The sequence below is a fragment of the Cervus elaphus genome, chromosome 14 (assembly GCF_910594005.1).
Source record: "Cervus elaphus chromosome 14, mCerEla1.1, whole genome shotgun sequence".
Lineage (NCBI taxonomy): Eukaryota > Metazoa > Chordata > Mammalia > Artiodactyla > Cervidae > Cervus > Cervus elaphus.
Window position 1 is genome coordinate 52,805,326 of NC_057828.1, and position 19,125 is coordinate 52,824,450.

Genomic DNA, 19,125 nt, shown 5'->3' on the forward strand with positions numbered 1-19,125 from the left:
AACAGAAGTGAGGCTCTCAGCAGGTCCTGTCTTAGTGGATTAGACTGATCAGGGCGCTGAGTCAGCGTGGCCAGTACTTAGTTGTGACTTTGGCCCTGGAGGAGAGAAGGAGCCTAGGCCACGTAATCGATGGTGGGCTTCCTGGAGGCTCTGGGGGACTGAGGACAGTGAAGAGAGCAGCAGAGGCGTCACATGTAAGTGAAACCTTCAGTGTTCATTCGTCTTTGTCATCGAAGGAATATGAATGGCATGTCCAGCCTTTGGAAAAAAGAGGAAAGTATGACCAGTAATTCTAACAAAAATGCTGTTCTTATGTTTTGGTCTTAAAATAGCTAAAATTATTACACACACATTTGTTTTTCATTTCACATTTAATGAGCATTTTTCGGGGTTTTTATGCTGTCTTCGTTATTGTTATTAGTGATATTTAATAGTTCATCCAGTAAAAAGTTAATATCAATTAGTTTGCTTTTTTTTTTTTTAACTGAAAAATGGAGGAAAAATTGTGAGTGCTTTTTGGTTCAAGGCCCAGATAACTGGTTAACTTACATATATACATATTATATACATATATATATAATTTTTCTTTTCCCCTTATCCATCCATATATATATGATAATGTGAAAAATCAGAACTGCCCACTATTCCTCTGTTTCTCCAAAAATAACCATTAAAATTTTCTCATGTATGTAGAAAAAAGATTGCTTACTTATATGAGCATAGTTGTGTATTCTTTTATAGACACAAAAGGAGAAGTTTCATCATTTATGTACATTCCTGTACCCCATTTATTTCATTTGCTGTCTCTTCACAGAAGAGCATTTGGGGTGAACTTTCAGTTTGTGGGAGTTCAGAGTTGTCCTGCTTCCTGTCAGTTTGCTCTGTATGTGTGTGCATGCTCCTTGCTGTCAATGGGGTGCCGGCTTCTCTTTGGGGGAGCCCTGACTGCCTGGTCCTTTCATGCACATCCTGTGAGGCCAGTATTAGCCCGGGAAGGAGGAGGCCCTGGATGGTGCCAGGTCAGAGTGAACCCCAGGGCCCCTGGGTGCCCCTTTATCAGGGAAAGTCCCTCTACAGACAACTTCTTCAACATGCAGAATATAGAATGTGGTTGAATTTTGTTTTAAATGTCTGCCAATAGATTTCTCTTTCTCACCAGACTGTGAGATAAAAAATTTTGGACCTTTCTGGACTCTTATTTTTATTGGTAGTAGCCTGGTCGCTTAGTTGGTTAAAGAATCTTCCTGCAACGCCGGAGACCCAGTTTTTATCCCTGGGTGGGGAAGATTCCCTTGGAGAAGGAAATGGCGACCCACTCCAGTATTCTTGCCTGGAAAATCCAATGGACAGAGGAGCCTGGCAGGCTGCAGTCCACAAGGTCGCAAAGAGTGGGACATTACTGAGCACCTTTTCTTTAAATATTAACAAATACGAATTTTGGGTCTCTTGAGATTTAACTGTGGCCACTGATCATAGACGGAGCTGTAATCAAGAGGCAATATTAATAATTTAATGATGAAAGAAATAGATCTGGTTTTCTTCTCTTTGCTTGTGGCTGAAGGTTGAAGTCAGCAAGTACTGTTACTGCTTCTGAAATGTTGTGAGGTAACTGAGTTGGAGTTTGTCATTTTAAAGATACTTAGGTTTTCAATAAATTAATTTCTCTAGTTTGAAGCAATACATCTGGATGATTATCATGTATATATTCTTTTATAATATGTAAAAAAATCATCTAGTTACAAGAAATATTTAATTTTAAGATCTCAAGAGCGATTCCACCTAATACTAGAATTTGGGTCTTGACCTGTTTATCTTGATCCTAGGAGTTTATTGGTTTTTTCTTACTTTAAAAACTAGCTCAAAAAAAAAAAACTAGCTCAGCTTTTTAGTGTTTAAACTAAGATCAGAATGTATGGTTTATTGATTAAAACTCACCATTTAGTTCAGTGTACCTCATGATAATGTTAGCTGTTTTCTTCATGCGGATTTTGGAAGGATTGAAGGAAGTCGCTTATCCACAGACTAAGAACAGTTCTTTACTGATGGGGGCGGGGGTGTTACTGGGGCAAAACTACCCCCGACTCAGCGGACTGTTCCTTATAATAATAACTGATCACGTGTGGATGCACGTGCTCAGGAGGGTGGGGTGTGCAGCACAGTCTGGAAGCTCAGGGGCGCATCAGCACAGCTTTCTATTTTAAAATGATTTCGTGTTCTCTTGGCCCTGTTATTTCACACATTAATATTCATCAGCTGCAGTCCTTTGAGTTTACATGTGAAGACGAGAGAATCAGCCCAGTTATCGTGGAGGGTAACTTCAGCCGGGTCTGCTTGTCCAGGGAGATGCCGGGGGTCTGCGAGAGTGAAACTTACAGCACCCCCTTGAAGCAACGCCTCTCGTGTCACTGGGCTTGCCTCCCCTGTCTTTGACTGACCGAAATGCCTCAGCCCCACGTCCTGGCCCCGTTAGTGCTTTCCTGGCAGTGGTGCGGATCTCCTTTTAGGGTCAGTGCCTTGCTCTCTGTGGAAGCCCAGCACTTCTGTGCTTCCTGCGCGATGCGCCCAGCAGCCAGAGAGATTTGTTCCGTGAATAGACCAGGGCTGCAGGGGCAGGTGAGGGCAGCAACCAGGATGTAATATGTGCTTTTCAAAGGTGCTTTTTACTGGGGAAAGTATTCTTATTTTCTCAATAAATATACATCAATACAAACCATATCACAATTACTTTGAATGCTTTTGTGAGGAAAAAGAAAGTCTAAAGACTATCTAGATTGGGAACTAACAACTGTGTTTCTTGGGTCATCCAGATAATTTCCCCCAGATGTGCTCCAGTCTCAAGAAAATAAAGAAGGGACCACTGTTAATTAAATATCTGGTGTATATTATAATAACCCTGTGACTTTCACACAAAATCTAGGATGGAAGAATCTTCCCCTTTGTATTTGCATAGGAAATTGAGGCCCTTGAAATATGCTGTGCTTGCAGGTGGGAGCTAATTGTGTTCTTAAGTGATTAAAAGATGTTTGTAATTGTTTCTTTGGCTTTGTGATATGTTGGTCACAGTTAGGATGGACTTAACAGCTATGTTCTTGGTCACAAATGCAACCCCCAACTATGGCATTCCCCCGGGAAAATACAGCTCTTGTTTAACAGGTAATTTTGTTTTGACAGTGATTTCAAGAATAATGTCTCCTGAGCCTAGGGGTGGGGCTGGGACAGGAGTGGGCAGCAGGGTTGCTTGTACTGAGCCCTCTTGGGCCTTTGCCTGGAAGGGCTGTGGTGTTGCTTCTGAGTCTCCTGGGATCCCAGAGCCCATTTTGGTGGGAGAGTAAGTTGTTCTGAATCAAAGGCCTGCTGGACACCAAGCTGAGTCCTTCTGGGATTGTTGTGTGACCTGCTGATGTCCTCTGGGCAGTCATGGGTTCAGGGTCATCGACATGCCTTTGAGGTGCTAGGTTGCCAGGTGGCCACTGTGCCCCATCCTGAACTAACTGCCCTGAGTTTTCACGTGAGAGCTGTTCTAAATATCACTCTTAGGTTCTTGAGTTTATAGTGAGGTCCAGATCCTCCATGAAAACTGCTTCTAGACAGACTTTCTCTCTTTTAGCCCACCACCACCTTCTGCACTGTCTGCTGGACACTGTCATTTTTTGAGGCTCATGTACAACAGTAGTTACACTCTGTTGACCCAGCCCTTGTGGGCATTTTACATGTTCTGATGAAGGCTAAAGAAAAGTTCTCTGACTTGTAATGAAACCACAGCTCTCAAAATTTCAATTCCCTTTTCTCACCAGCTTCGTTAAGTGACTCAGTCATTGTTTATTCATTTTGGTACTTGTTTTTCTCTTTCAGATCTCAGATTCTTTGAGGTGGCTTTGAAGAGCACTAACATTAGAAGATGAGTGAACTTGACCAGTTACGGCAGGAGGCCGAACAGCTTAAAAACCAAATTAGAGTACGTAAACTACCTGTGTGCTTCATTTTGTTCATCATTTGAATTTCAGGTGTGATGTTACCGTTTTAAGGAAAGATGGGTTTCAGAATGGCTATTCCTTGTTTTGGATTGAAATTGAATCTTAATTGGCCCAGGATGTAGAAACTATAGATCCAGAGGTTTGGCCTAGTACCTTATTTTCAGGACTTTTTTCTAGTATATTGTTACTTGAATACACATAGAATGTTTTCATAGAAATTTACAGACATCTTTCAGAGCCTCTTTTCTTAACCTTGGGAATTAGCTTTGGGACCTTCTTTTGGTCACCATACAGAGTGTGGTGTCTGTTTCCCCACTGTGACCTCTGAGTTGAGGGCAGAAAACTTGTTTAAGAAAGCAAGAATGTCAACAACAACAATAGAGGTATTCTAGGTGTGGGTGATTTGTTCTTGAGTGCTCTTTAGGGAGGGTTTTGACTGTTAGAACAGAGACACTGACTTGAAGATAAAAATAGCTGGGTCCTGTCCAGCTGCCTGTTGGAAAGAAGGACAGTTGCAGAGTTGTCCAGAACCTCCTCACCACCCCTCCATGCAGTCTGCTGGTGGGTTTGCAGAGGCGTGCTGCAAAGCCACGGGTATTTCAAGGGGGAACCTAATTATTTCCTTTTAAATGACCAGTTATATGCTCCAAAGGCCTGATGGTAATTGGAAGGAAAGACCAGTGTCATTTTAGCCAGCTTCTTAACTGAGCTTGAGAAAAGATAAGGAGATTATCTGAGATATGCACCAAAGAGGAGACAGAAGAGATCCTTCTACTGTAAGAATTTCCAATCTCAACATTTAAAAGATACAATGTAGCTCAGTAAGAATAAGGAAGACTTAGCAGATTTGTTTAATACGTCTAGCCACACTCTGGAATATAGAAATCAGAACTTTGATTTTCTGACAAGAAGTTGTTGTTCATAAATAGTGGGTTTAGATCTATTTGTAGCAAATAAAGTTTGTATAGGTTAAAAAAAAATCCAGATATTGTGGGAAAAAAATAAAGGTTTTGGAAAGTAAGTGTTGCATCTTAACCCATTTTCTGTGAAGCACGTGCCGCCCTCCTCACAGGGGACAGGTCTGTCCTGTGAGCCGCATATGGACTTGAAATCAGTACAGGGAAACCGGTAGGATTAATTTTTACCAATTGTACCTAAACCAGTGTATATAAAAGATTACCATATTGACACGTAATTAACAAGTCCGTTTATTGCATTACGTTCTGTTGGTGCTCAGTCTTGCCAATTCGGTGTCTCTGGCACAAAACTGCCTCACTGTGCACCTCTGGCATCTCCGTGGCGTCCCCTTCCAATGGACCGTCCCCAGGAGAGCTGACGAGCTGAACAGCCCTGCCTTTGAAGCCCTGCTGGTTTCTTTTTCTTTGCACAAAACAGAATTGGCTGTACACCAAACAGGAATGGAAGACTTTCTCTAACAAAGGAAAACCTTTTTTCCTGCTTGCCGAAGAAACACATACTTGTTAAAGAAAGCAGACAGTGAGTCCCAACAGATGGTGGATGACGCTAGGAGGGTCTCTTTTTCCTAGCTTGGTATTTCAGCTGAAAGACCCCAAGGCACCATCTCATCTGACCTGTGGTAGTGTCTGTGAGGAATGCTGACTGAAACGTGATGTGTCTTAGACATGAGAGCTTCTGACAGATGAAGGAAAGCTCCAGGGCTAACCCTGCCTGTGAGCGCCCCAGGCCGTGCGGCATGTGCAGGCACTGCAGTTACTGTGGCCTGAGTGGACGGCCTCACCACGTGCTGTCCTGTGCCAGCGGGACATCCACCCAGATACAGCCTAACTGACTGCGGGCCAGGATGTGCTCCTCTGCGGAGGGGCAGGGTGGTGATTTTTCTCAGCACAGACAGACAGGAGCCTTGGCTAAACAATAAGGCATTGTGGACAAAGCCCCAGGCCGTTTAGTTGGAATTGAGTCTGAAGAGTGCTGGACAGCGCTGTCAGTCTTAAGCAGCTGCAGAGATGGCTCCCATGAGAAGGCTGTCTCCACAGTGTAGATGCTTGTCCTGAGGAGTGCTGCAGACTTTTACACCAGCACTTGTGGGTCCTGTGTTTAGTTTCTAAAATGCTTTTTTTCTGTTCTCTTGTGTCACCACAGTCTGCTATGGACGTTACAAAATCCATTTTAGTCTCTGGACACTAACCAGGGCAAAGCTGCTTATGTCCTTGGTTTGCTTTCTCTTTTAAAATAATTCTTGTCTAGAGTCCCGACCAGGGCCTTCCCTGGTGTCTGGTAGTCAGGACTGTGGGCTTTCACTGCGGTGGTCTGGGTTCAGTCCCTGGTCAGGGAACTAAGATCCCACAGGCCACATATGACATGGCCAAAAACTTTTTAAAATTCTTGTTATTTTTTAAAATTGAAAGCCATGTATAACATCAGTAAGAACGGTATTCAGAAGTTAATACTGAACGTAGGGACCGTAACAAAACCACGCATGGGAGACCTGCTTGGGATCGCCCTTCTGCCTGGTCCTGACACCAGAATAGGTGCTGGCACAGAAATACTCAATTATATAATTTTCCTGTTTTAATTGTGTAATTAAATATGCAGAATTAACTGAGCAGAATGGCTTCTAATAGGATAATTTAAGTTGAATTTGGAATCTAGCTATTTGGTACATTTATAATAGCAATCTCTTTGAGTATATCTCCATGTTCTAGGTTGACAAATACTACCACCAGCTTCATGAAGTAAAAATAATTAGCAGTGAGGTTGTTTGCCCCTGGAGAAGGTCTCCTGGACGCCTTCAGGAGTGTTCACATGAGCCTTCAGATGTGTATCAGTGAGCGCGGGTGGGCAGATGGCTACACAATGGCAGAGTTTTATGAGAAATTCTGTTTCCTTTGAAATTATTCCTACAGCCAATTTTCTTCTTAGGCCCCACTCCTACATTCAGAGTCTTATCCTTTCAAAGCCAGTGTCTCATTTCCCTTCATAATATGGCTTTCTGTTTGTAAAAGTCATATCCAGATTTGAGATTTCCAGATTTATTTTCTAGCAGCTTGGATCGCTTAGGAACAACAAGGACATCTTCATTAGCTTGAGGAACATCCTTTTGTATTACATTTCTTGCCTGCTTCACAAAGTCTTTTCACAGATAAGAAAGCAAGCAGCAGGATGTGACCAGCCAGAGATTTGGTTGCCTTGACTCCAGACCCTTTGCTCCTTTCCATAGAGGTCAGCATCAGGATTGTTTGGCTTGAAAACACAGTCCTGAGTTAATGCATTCTAGAAGAAAGATTCCCTGGGCTGGCCATTCACTGCTTTCTAGACATTGTTTCTCTGGGCCCCACGACTCAGGACGCCGGTGCAGTGCTGTAGGAAGGTGCTGGAGGCTGCAGGCAGGAGTGTGGGCACGGGGGTGTTGTGCGTTAGGGGGGTGATCTGCAGGCTGAGACATGTCCGTGTGTGGCTGGTTCTGTGTCCAGCATGCCCTGGGCTCAAGGCAGGGTGGGGAGGCTCTTGGTAGAGGCTCTGAGACTGCTTCCCTTGTGTAGTTCAGCTGGTAAAGAATCCACCTGCAATGCAGGACACCCTGATTCCTGAGTCAGGAAGGTCCCCTGGAGAAGGCATAGGCTACTCACTTCAGTATTTCCTGGGCTTCCCTGGTGGCTCAGCTGGTAAAGAATCCGCCTGTATCACAGGAGACCTGGGTTCGATCCCTGGATTGGAAGATCACTTGGAGAAAGGAACGACTACCCACTCTAGTATTCTGGCCTGGAGAATTCCATGGACTGTATATCCATGGGGTCACAAAGAGTTGCACATGACTGAGCGACTTTCACTTTGATTGAAGCTGCAGCCTGGGTCTGGGGGAGCCTGTACTGGGAGCAGCACTAATATCTCATTGTCCTTGTCATTTCCCAGGATGCTCGGAAGGCGTGTGCAGACGCGACTCTCTCTCAGGTAAGGACCATTGATGTAGTCACTGATTTGCTATAGAGGCTGGTGCTCTGGGCCTCGGAAGGAGCTGCTCTGACTTTGTGCACAGTAAGGGTGGGGCCCCTGTTTGAAGGTTCTCATTTGCAGGTCATTGTCAATGCTGGGCATAGACTGTGGTGAGTTTTAGATAAAAAATAAATATCTCTCTAGCCTTAAGTAAGTATGTCCTCTTACAGAGGTCAGAGTCCTAAATATTATTACAGTTTCAATATGGATGTTTTGAAGTTCCTCTCCCTAATTAGGTCTGCCTTAGAACCTTAATTTCTAAGGTCCAGTTTGGCACATTCTCAGAGATTGAAACCCGAGTTATGACCCATGGTTCCACTCCTAGGTATGCACCCAGAGAGACTAGAGCTGATGCTCAGACCAGCCAGTGTCCGAATGCTCCCGGAGGCACTGCTCCCAGCAGCTGTGTGCCCTCGGGGGATGAGATCAGGGCCAGGCACAGCCTGTCCACACAGTGGGACTTACTCAGCCATAGAAGGGTGAACCTTGAGACACGTGTGCTCAGTGAGAGGAGGTCACGGCGTGTGATTCTGTGTACATGAACTGTCCAGAACAGGTCACCCTCTAGAGACAGAAAATAAATTCATGCTTGCCCAGGGTTGAGGAGGAGGCTGTAGGGAGTGACTGCTTAGTGGATGAGGGGCTTCCTCTGGGGGTAATGATGAAGATGGTTTGAAACCAGATACCACTGATAGTGGAACAATGTTGTGAATATACTAAATATTGCTAAATTATATCCTTTCAGATGGTGAATTTCACCTCATTGAAAAAAAATTTTTTTTGTCTCAAACACTGAACAGAAATGTAAAAGAAAAATTATATTCCTTCTGTTGAGGATGATTACATTCTTTACATCATCTCAATGCTTTAGAAGCTACCGTTTATGGGGTTAAACAATAAGTTAAAAGTTAGAATGCCAGGATCACCTACATTTGAATTCTCAGATGTACTTTGGACTCTACGTTTTTTAAAGCCCACTGTTGTGACACACTTACTCCATTTGTAAACCCAGAGTCATGAACATCAGGTTCTTGTGTGTTGGGTGAACAGTAGTGTGCACATGCAATTTTGTGCCTTCAACTCCAGAGTGCAGAAGAGATGACCACTGTTGTCCAGCTCAGCACACACAGCACCAAGCAGTCTATGTTCCTGGAGCCCTGTTAGATGGTGAGCCCTGTTAGGAGGAAGAGCAGCCTTCCAGGGCCGAACAGAGGCAGGAGGAGCTGGACTTGGATGGCCAGTTAGCGTGCTGATGGAGGTGGGGGGAGGAGGCTCTGGGCCAGCACTAAGCTGCTGCGCCTGGGGTGGGGCCTCACGATGGAACAAGGCTGACTTGCTACACGATGGGCTGACTGGCAGGAGCCAGGCAGGCACAGCCATCCAGGGCAGTGGTGTCACTGAGCAGGGTGGGCATGAAGGAGACTTTGGTGGAGGGGGGTGGCAGGGGGAGAGTGTGCCTCCCATGGAGTTAATTCTTGGTAACTTTTATTTTTAAGATCACAAACAACATTGACCCTGTGGGAAGAATCCAGATGCGCACCAGGAGGACGCTGAGGGGACACTTGGCCAAGATCTATGCCATGCACTGGGGCACCGACTCCAGGTGTGTGGGCGGGAACATGGGCATTCATGGTGGGGGGGTGGGGCCAGAGCTCACAGGCTGGGATTGGTAAAGAAAAAACTGGGCACTGCTGTCAGACATGTAGCAGGCAGGACAGCTGGCCATGCTGCCGTTCCCTTGTCACCACCTTCCCCTCACCTTTGTCTTCCCAGCTCCATGGCACAGTGCCCGTGCCACCTCGAGGGGGCGGTACCTGTCCTCTGTGTCCCCTGGGGGAGGTGACCTGTCCCCTCTGTGTCACCTTGAGGTGTGACCTGTCCTCTCTGTGTTACCGGGGGGTGCTGACCTGTCCCCTCTGTGCCATCTTGAGGGGTGACCTGCCCACTATGCCGTGGCTCTTCTTTCCAGCCCGTTCCTTGTGACCTCATGGCCACACCCTCTCGTGGTTTTGGTGATCTGGTTCAGGGATCAGAAGCCAGTCCATGTGGTGTCGGGAGAGTTAAAACAGTGATGCGTGTGTCCTGAGGGCTGCACTGGGGCACAGAGCATGTACCTGAGAGGTGTTGTCTCTGCCTGTCCCTGGCCTGCCCACCCCACCCCCTTTTCTCTAGCGATCCCTCTGTTCCTTGAATTCTGCCTGTGTTCACACCTCTTTCTAAATGACTAGTCACCATTGCTCTCTGGGCCTCCTTCCCCTTCCTTGTCCTGTTTCCCTTCACCTGCAGCATTGCTGAAATGAAATCCATCCAGCTCCTTCTGTCTTCCTGTTGGAGGGTACTGGGTAATCTTTCTCCACTTTTCCTCTCAAATAATTAAAGAAAAAGCCATGTGATGTTGTGACTGTAATGTGTTTTTTCAAATAACTAACATGTTATACTTTGAGGATTAGATGCTTTTCTCTGAGTTGCATTTTTTTCATGTTTTAATTGTCAGAGAGGAATTTTCTGCTTGGTATTTTTTTCTTTGTTCGTGAAATTGGCTGCTTTAGTGTGTCAACAGCTATAGAACAAAAGATTCTATTTTTAGTTTGTTCTGTACAGTATCCCATATAATTCCAAATGCAAATGAGAGCTAACTTAGATCCTGTTAATGATGGCAATGATCAGAAAGAATAGAAGAGGAAAAAAGGAAAATTGCCCTTACTAATCCATCCATCTTAGATTCTATTCTCAAAAAGTAGACGGTAATCATATAGTATCTTACCTTTGGGGTCTTTTCCTGATCTTTGGGAACATCAGTGTCCTGGTTAGACAGGAAGTTGGATGGACAGTGATGTGTCACTTGTGTCCTAAGAGGTGACCGAGAGCTGTGTTTGAAGAACTATGGCAAGTGTGTGGCCAGAGCTGTGACAATGAAGAGAGGGCCTTAGGGGCAGGGAGCCCGTAGATCATGCAGGTGTCCTGAGTACATCCTCGAGGCTCTGCATGCCCTCTGGTTCGAACACAAACTGTGCTCGGGAATCCAGTGGTGGAAGGTGCAAACATGAGGAAGCAGCAGCACCGGTTCAGGGTCATGGAGCCCACGGAGCAGGGTGAGGCAGAGTACTGGGGAGGCTGCTGGGCACCACCTGGCTTGTTCACTTTCTTGGACGATGTAGGGTACATGGACGTGTGTTGTACAGCTGCTCTTCAAATGGCAATTACTGGTATAATGTCCTTACACGAGGGCTGTCTTATAAACCAGGAAAACAAAAAATGATACCAAGGAGAACTCCTGCTATCCAGAGCCCTTTGGAGATTTTTTCCCCCTAGATAGCCATGTTTTCTGGAAACTAAAATTTTCTTCTTTAACATCAGAAATTTTTTTTTTTTAATGTTTTGGATGTACATTTTGTTTATGGAATCTTCATAGACATCAAAGTTTATTATACAACTTCTTTTCATGACTCAAGGTTAATGAGTCATAATAATAATTTGGGAATACCAGTTATTTTATTATGTTTGTGTGGTTCATGGATATTCTCAGACTATCACAGTGGTTAGCTGGTTGTATTTTAAAACTATAGGAGAGGGACTTGCCTGGTGGTCCAGTAGGTAAGACTCCACGTTCCCAGTGCAGGGGCCTGTATTTGATTCCTGGTCGGGGAACTAGATCCCACATGCCAAAACTAAGAGTTCACATGCCCCAACGAAGCTTGGAGATCCTGCATGCCATAGCTAAGACCCGGCACAGCCAAATAAATACTTTAAAAACAAGTGAATAAATTTAGAGAATTTTCAGGGAGAGATAAAGCTCTAGGAGGTGCCTACAGTGAGGCTTATGGGTGTGCTTGTGTCAGTACATATTATATGTCCATTTATGATATGTTTATCAATATATTGTAATTTTTATACATAAAGTCTACTTTTTATAATGTTTGAGAGTCTTCTTTCAATCATGTGAATTAATGTTAAACCTTTTCTCCCTTTTCTAAAATCTGCCAAAGTGATACAATTGAGAGGGAAACACTGCTAATCCATCCAGGTCTGTGAGTGTGCAGGAAGTGGGAGGCCTTGGGACCTGGACTGGGGCTTTGGGCCTTCTCCGAGCTCTGCCTCTGTGCTCCGAGGAGGTGGGAGACAGGAGGAGCCAGGTCCTCATGGCAGTCCTCTTAGGGATTAAGAGGTGTGTCTTCTCTCACCTTCTGGGGGATCAGGGCTGCTTAAAGGTTCTCCATCCCTGGGCACGTCAGCAAATATTAAGCTTTCTGATGAGGAGACCTTTGTAGAGGTGACCTTTCCAGGGGATGAGCTTCTTTACGTTGGCTCTGATGTTCCAGCCAACCTGTACTTAGAGGGGCCTGAAAGTAATAGAGCCGCCAAGTGACCCTTGATCTGATACACAGGGTCTTTCAAGTGCCTGATGTATTTATAACTGCACCTCAAGGCAGGGATTTGCTCTAAGAAATTGCATCCCCAAAATAATAAAGTTGGAGCCTGCACTGCAATTAGTGTTGTCATGCAGAGCCGAACATGTGTGTGTTCCTGCCAGACTCCACGTGATAGAGTCTGTGCATCAGAACATAAGGTCACTTGTCAGAGTGACTCAAGTGATAATACCTCCAGGTTTGAGCAGTTCAAGAAGCCAAATGCACTTGTGTCTGAGATGGTTGAGACCATGTTTTGATGCAGTCTCTGAAACAGCAGACCCTTCTCCTTGTCCACCCCACTGACATAGGTCTCTCCATGGGTACCTTCTCGCCCATCCCGGAGCAGTGTCGCCTGTAGGGCAGAGTCCCCAGGGTGTCCAGGAGGGGCTGGTTCCTGGAGTACTTGTGTTTGCAGTTCGTTTGCCTATTGGTCATGCTTTCCTTAGGCAATATCCTTGTACCTCTCTGCAAATGCAGACAAAGCACCTCTTCAACACACAGGGTCCACACTTAGCCCAACTGACCAGAGCAAGAAACTTGGCACAAAAAATGTTCATTAGGCTCTTCTGTGGGACAGGCACAGCTTGCTTTAGATTGGCATCTCTTTTCAAGGCAGGTGGGAAGGCAGTTCTTCATGGTTCTAGGAGACCTGGATTCCCTTTTTGGTGAGAAATGGCTTATAAATTCTGAGTATCTAAAAACTTATTAGTCCTTTATGTTTATGCTTTTTATGTGTCAGAATGGAACATAAAATTATATACTAAATATTTCCTACCACCTTTGACTCATGAACGATCTTTGGGCATCAGATCTGGTGTATGGTGACCAGAAACCCTGAGAGAGCAGCGCTAGGCAACCAGTGTGTCTTGTCTGAATAGCTGAGGGGCTGCGGCTGGGGCTGCACCTGAAGACAGGCACCATCAGGCCTGCACTCTTACCTGTGAAGGTGTTTTCTTTTCATGCTTTCAGAGTTGGTCTAACAATTAGAATTTTGCTGGGGATTATCTCAAGCGAATGTAACATTGAAGTATGTGTTAGTTGTTGTGAGAATTTAGTTTTCATTTGCTGTCTTTGGGGAGGCTCCTGTGTTGCTGACGGGTTTGCTTTTGTCTCTTTGCTCCAGGCTTCTAGTCAGTGCCTCGCAGGATGGTAAACTTATTATCTGGGACAGCTACACCACAAACAAGGTAGGCACTGCAGACCATGCCCTGAAGACCAGCCCGGGCAAAGGCAGGTGTTTAAACTCTGGGTTCACTTATGCACAGTTTGTAAAGGAGAGGGCAGAGGAGCACGGGGGTGTCGCTTTTAGAGTAAAGTTGTTTGGGCCAAATGGAAACCTGGTCACGTAGCTGGCACGTGTGGCCTGTGCTGCCAGGCTACACTCTTATGCCATGGTTGGTCTTCCTGCAAAGCAGGTGGAGGGAGGGCCTCCTCCATGTTTTTAGGAGCCAGGAATCCAATTTTAGCTCATGGGAAATCTCATGTTTTATTTAAAAATGCAGAGGTATAGCTTTCCATTAGTGACTGGTTTTCACAAGAAATAATCTGAAAGATACTGTACTTTAAAGTATAAATTATTTTAAAAATTTAATCCAAGATTGTTCAATCCATACTGAATGAAAAAAGTATTGTCATTGGTCTAAATGTGTATAACAGACAAAATTCAGTTATATTTTGCTGGAGAATACCAAATGTGTTTAAAAAGATTGCGGTACTTAAATCTCAGACACAGGGAGGTGTGTGGTAGGATTAATTATAGTAATGTCTAGTTTGATTACTTCACTAAAAATACTTGAGTTTGTGAAGTAATTTTATAGTCATTTTGATAGGCCAATGAAATGTTTTCCTCTTAATATGTAATTTCAATTTGGGGGCTTTGCTGGTATTCCTGAAGTGCCTGCCTGACTGTAATAAATCTGCATTTGGGATTCTCTGGTGGGCCAGTGGTTATGACTCCACATTTTCACTGCCAAGGGCCAGGGTTTGATCCCTGGTCAGGAAACTAATCCTAAAAGCCAAGCAGTGCAGCAGTTAAAATAAAAACTCTACATTAAATTGTTGTGCAGCACTGAATTTCTAATTAAATTTTACCTTCATTTGGCCACCCATAAAAATTATTTTAAACTAATTTTGGCCAGTGTCTTGCTGTGTCACCTCTGGGGCAATGACAGTTGAAGACAAGAAGCAGGATCACAGTGTCAGTAGGTGATGTGTCTGACCTGCGTGCTCACATCATGTGTGTTCTGCCCTTCAGGTCCATGCCATCCCTCTGCGCTCCTCGTGGGTCATGACATGCGCTTATGCCCCTTCTGGGAACTACGTGGCCTGCGGAGGCCTGGATAACATCTGCTCCATTTACAATCTGAAAACTCGTGAAGGGAATGTACGTGTGAGTCGTGAGCTGGCTGGACACACAGGTACACATTCTCATCAATAAAGTCACAGTCATGTGTGCTGTAGCCAGGCATTAGTACTGTGCTGTGGACACTTGTCTCTTCTCAGTAGTTGTTTTATGAGATTGGCTACAGTAATGGCCGGAGATACTCTGAAAGTGAAATCAAAGACAGGCCTTGATATACTTTTACCAGTTGGAAGCCTTTTGGTTTAAGTCACTATAGTGTCTGGTTTTCAAGGATCCTGGGTACTTGGGTCACTGTGTAGTAGCTAGTGGACAACTTCTTTCCATATCAGCATGACATAATTCATTCTCTTGAGCACTTTTCCACAATGGTTTCCTAATCTAAACATGCATGTTACACATACCTGTCTCCACATGTACACACACATGCACACCCTGACTCCAAGTACACACAACTGTCTCCATGTGTGCACACACATGCACCCTGACTCCATGTACATACACCTGTGTCCACTTGTGCACACACACACGCACCCTGATTACTGACCAGCACTCATGCTGCACAGGGCAGAACATTCCTACAGGCCCAGGTCTCCTGAACAGAGCCTGCTGGAACTGGTAGATAGTAGGTTGTTTTGCCAAGTTCAATTTACCTGTGACAGTTATTATTTATTACAAAAGACATAACATTTCTGGAAAAGAAGGTCTCACCCCAGTATTTTACTTCTCTTGCTGTATTCTTTTTCAAAACTACACCCTCTGCTCATGTACTTCACATGCAACCAGAGAATTATCATAGTTACTGGTGTCCTTTTGACTTCATTCAGGCAGTCTGTTAAATTTATTCTGGCCGGTTAATTGTATATCTTTAAACTTTTAAAGATACACTGCCTGTATTGCACTGATTTCTGTCCTGTGTCATTTCCTGCCTTTTGTTGGCTTTGGGGTTGCTTCCTTCTTAACTCTCTAGCTTCTTATTAAGGTGGAACCTTAGGCCTTCCTTCTTGTTCAAATTGAGCCTTTCAAGCTGTAAACTCCCCTCCAAGTGTGGCTTTAGCTATGTTGTCATTCAGTGGGAAACATTTTTAACACCATTTTGATAACCTGTTGTGGTTTCTGATTAAATGCAGTTATGTTCAGAAACCATGTTCTGTATTGGTTGAGTTTTTCTCATTTGTGGAGGTTCACTTCCTGAGGAGCAGGTGGTCTGACAAGGACACGCTGCGTGTGCTCAGGAGGCCAGGTTGTGGGGCAGTTCTCAGCGTGTTTGTCAGAGCAGGTCTTTGACACTATTCACATTTTCTGTGTCTTTAGTTTCTAAGTTGCTGAGGTGGGATGGATTTCTCTCTTTCTCCCTTCATTCTGGAAATTTCTGCTTCTTGTATTCTGACTTCTTTCAGTGGAAGCAGTTATGTTCGTGACTGTCGTTTCTTCCTGATGAACTGACCCTCTTCCTGTCTCAGAACCTCTGCTGGAAAGTGGGCTTTATCTGATGTTCTTGCAGCCATTCCAGCCTTCTTAGGCTGTTTGCATGGTGTATTTCTTCCGTCTGTGTAACTGTATTTATAAACACAGTCCCTTGTCTACTGTACATGTCTCTGCCTCTCTAATTGTGTGAGCTTCGTGTCTGCTTCCTGCATTGCGGATGCACTGGGGTTTATGATGACCTCTCCTTTCCCGCCTTCTTTTGGGTTACCTGATTGTTTAGAATAATATTTTATAGTTTTATCTGTTGGCTTTTGGTTACCTCTTTGAATTATATTTTAGGGTTTATGTAAGTTCACAATTGTAAGTTCACAATTCTTAAGGTTCGGCCAGGTATGTTGTATCCATTTATGTGAAAGACAAGAGTCTTGTAGCCATAAATGTCCCATTTCCTGCCCTTCCTCATCCTTTACAAAGTTTTCTTTTTCTAGGTCTTGCATCCTTGTGTGTTATAAGCCCCCAATATATTGTTACACTTTTTCCTTTAAACGTGCTTAGCCATTTGAAGAAAATTGAATAGTCTTTTACATTTACTCAAGTCTGTACCATTTCTGGTGCTCATTTCTTCCTGAAGACATGCGCTTTCTCCTGGGTGCCCTTCAGCCTGAGGGGCTTGCTTTAGTGCTTCCTACAGTTGGTGTGGATCTCACCAAGGAATTCTGTCTGTCCTCACCTGAAATACTGACTATCCTTCATCTCTGAAGAATATTTTTGCTGATGTATTTAATTTTGGGTTGGTATTATTTTCTTTTAGCATTTTAAAGATTTTTCTTTATTTTTCAGCTGTTTGACTGACATGCTTTGGAGTGATTTTCTTTGTTTATTGTGCTTTAACACCTTGACTTCGTAAAGTTCTGTCTTTCACTAAATTGGGGAAATTTTAGAGGTCCACTTTCTGTTCTTGGTGCTCTCTTCTTTTGTGCATTCACTTCATCTCTTAGATTCCATCTCCCGCTTCCCCAGAGCCATCCTCTAGGGCATGTGACTTCTGTCACCTCCATGGTGTTGTTAAGACCACCCAGCAAGCCATTTAAGTCAGATGTTCACTTCAGTTCTAGAATTTATTTGCTTTTTAAAAAATAGTTCTTGTTTCTCTGCTGAGATTTCCTGTCTTTTTTTATTTATAACAAGCATAGTTAGGATCCTTGTGAGCAGTTCCAAGAGCTGCCTTTAAAATTCTTGTCTGCCAGTTCTAGGAGTCAGTCCCTTGAGGTTGGTCTTGGTGGCTCGTTCCTCTTGAATGTAGATGACATTTTCCTGCTTGTTGGTGCATCTAGTGATTTGATTTGCATCCTGGGCTTTTGCGGCTGTTGTGTTGTGCAGACTACTCTCCTGGAATCCTGGTGTGTGGTCCTGTGGGGAGCAGCCATGCTGTGTGGGCTCAGCTCTCTTGCCTGTGTGTGGTTTGGACAGATGTGGGGGAGTTGGTGCGTGATTTTTTTTTAGGGCCTTGTATGGCTTTCTCCTTTCTAGGTTTTCGTCTTTCACTTTCTGGCTGTGGTTGCCCAGAACCCTTTACTGGCTGCTCAGGAAAGTTGGGCCACAGATGTGCTGTCTGAGGTGTGGCTGCGTGGTTGTGGCTGTCACAGGAGGGGACCTGCCTGCAGGCACAGCACCTGAAAAATAAGGTCCCCCAGTGCCTCCAGGTGCAGGTTCCCCTTCAGTTTGTCTGCTGCTGCTTCCAGTGTTTGTAGGAGTTTGTTTTTATATTTGTCCAGCACTCATAGTAGTTTTCTGTGGGAAGGCTACTCCTGGGGGTGGAACCCAGCCTGGCCTGCCTGCCCCATCCTTGTGAACAGGGTTTCTGTCCAGTGAGCACCCTTCATAAACCACTTTGCTTCCAGCATCAGTGAACTCGCAACACTTAAAAAACATTCTTACTGTTTATTAATCTCTTATATCCAGTTCAGTGTATGGACTTCCATTTTTTAATTAAATCTTTTACATTTTTTAGCACTTGTTTGCTGAAAGAAAAAATAAAACTAGTATTTGAATGCATTAGAAATTGTGTTTCCTTCATGCATTGTGAACTCTTACTTCTTGAGAGCTGAGTGGTGTGTTTTAAACATTCTACATCTTAAGGGTATTTGTAACTTTTCAGACATGATGCTTCATATCAATAAAGGTTAACGTTCGATGAGCTTCATGTAGCCTCCCTTTAGTCAGGCGAGGGTGTGAAAAGTCAGTGGACTCAGCAGATTTGAGCACGTGTGGTCTGTCTTGTCTCTGTCGTTCCTAACTTCATCTGAGGGCACTGGTACCCCTCATTCGGGCGTCTCAGGCCTGAGCATTAACTGAGGACTCTCTGTTAAGCTGGTGTTGGGACATTTTCTCGAAGGATCTTAGAACTCAATTGCAATAAAACCCATCTGGGTGCTATTGTCAGCAGACCCTCATGCTTGGTGGTGTCTGCAGAGTCGGGGCGGGCATCAAGCTTGTGCAGCCTCAGGAAGGAGGCTCCTGTGATCAGTTTCGTGTTGTTGTTTCCATGAGATACAGGGCCCATTTGGAGCAAGCCGAGGTTCCTTCTCTCGAGTTGGCCTCCCAGGCTGGGGGAGTGCTTGCGGAGCTGAGGGAGCACCTGTCAGACGGTGCTCTGTCCTCTGGTGTCTCACCTTTCCTTCTAAGTTGTCTGTCCTGCAGAGTGCAAGGTACCCTCTGGAAATGGCTCAGGGACTGAGCTTCCAGCCTTGAGACAGAGTATTTGTTGTTGTTGTGACTACATTACATACAGAATAACTTTTAGAGTGCTGTTTTGGCAAAAAGGCATTATTAGATCGTGTATTTGAGAAATCAGCAATGCCCTGAAAGTGCTGCCTTCTTCCCTGAACCTCCCATCCCAGTGCAGACATGGTGTCTTCCTGGGATCACCTGGTCAGGAGTTTAGCCAGAACTTCCTTGGGGCTGTGATGGCCTGCTCCTCCTG

General features: G+C 44.6%; 1 protein-coding gene across 4 annotated transcripts in view; it reads left to right on the plus strand.

Annotated features, from left to right (window-relative positions):
* Window positions 1–19,125, plus strand: part of GNB1 (G protein subunit beta 1) — a 75,912-nt gene that overhangs the window by 49,704 nt on the left and 7,083 nt on the right. For 3 of the 4 annotated variants that reach the window (XM_043924691.1, XM_043924690.1, XM_043924692.1), the window contains 5 exons: window positions 3,853–3,955; window positions 7,866–7,904; window positions 9,443–9,549; window positions 13,479–13,542; window positions 14,610–14,772. In XM_043924691.1, the coding sequence (XP_043780626.1) occupies window positions 3,899–3,955; window positions 7,866–7,904; window positions 9,443–9,549; window positions 13,479–13,542; window positions 14,610–14,772 (430 nt within the window). In that variant the 5' untranslated portion in view covers window positions 3,853–3,898. Of the gene's footprint in view, window positions 1–3,850; window positions 3,956–7,865; window positions 7,905–9,442; window positions 9,550–13,478; window positions 13,543–14,609; window positions 14,773–19,125 lie in introns of those variants that run through there. The other variant, XM_043924693.1, reaches the window with a different exon arrangement.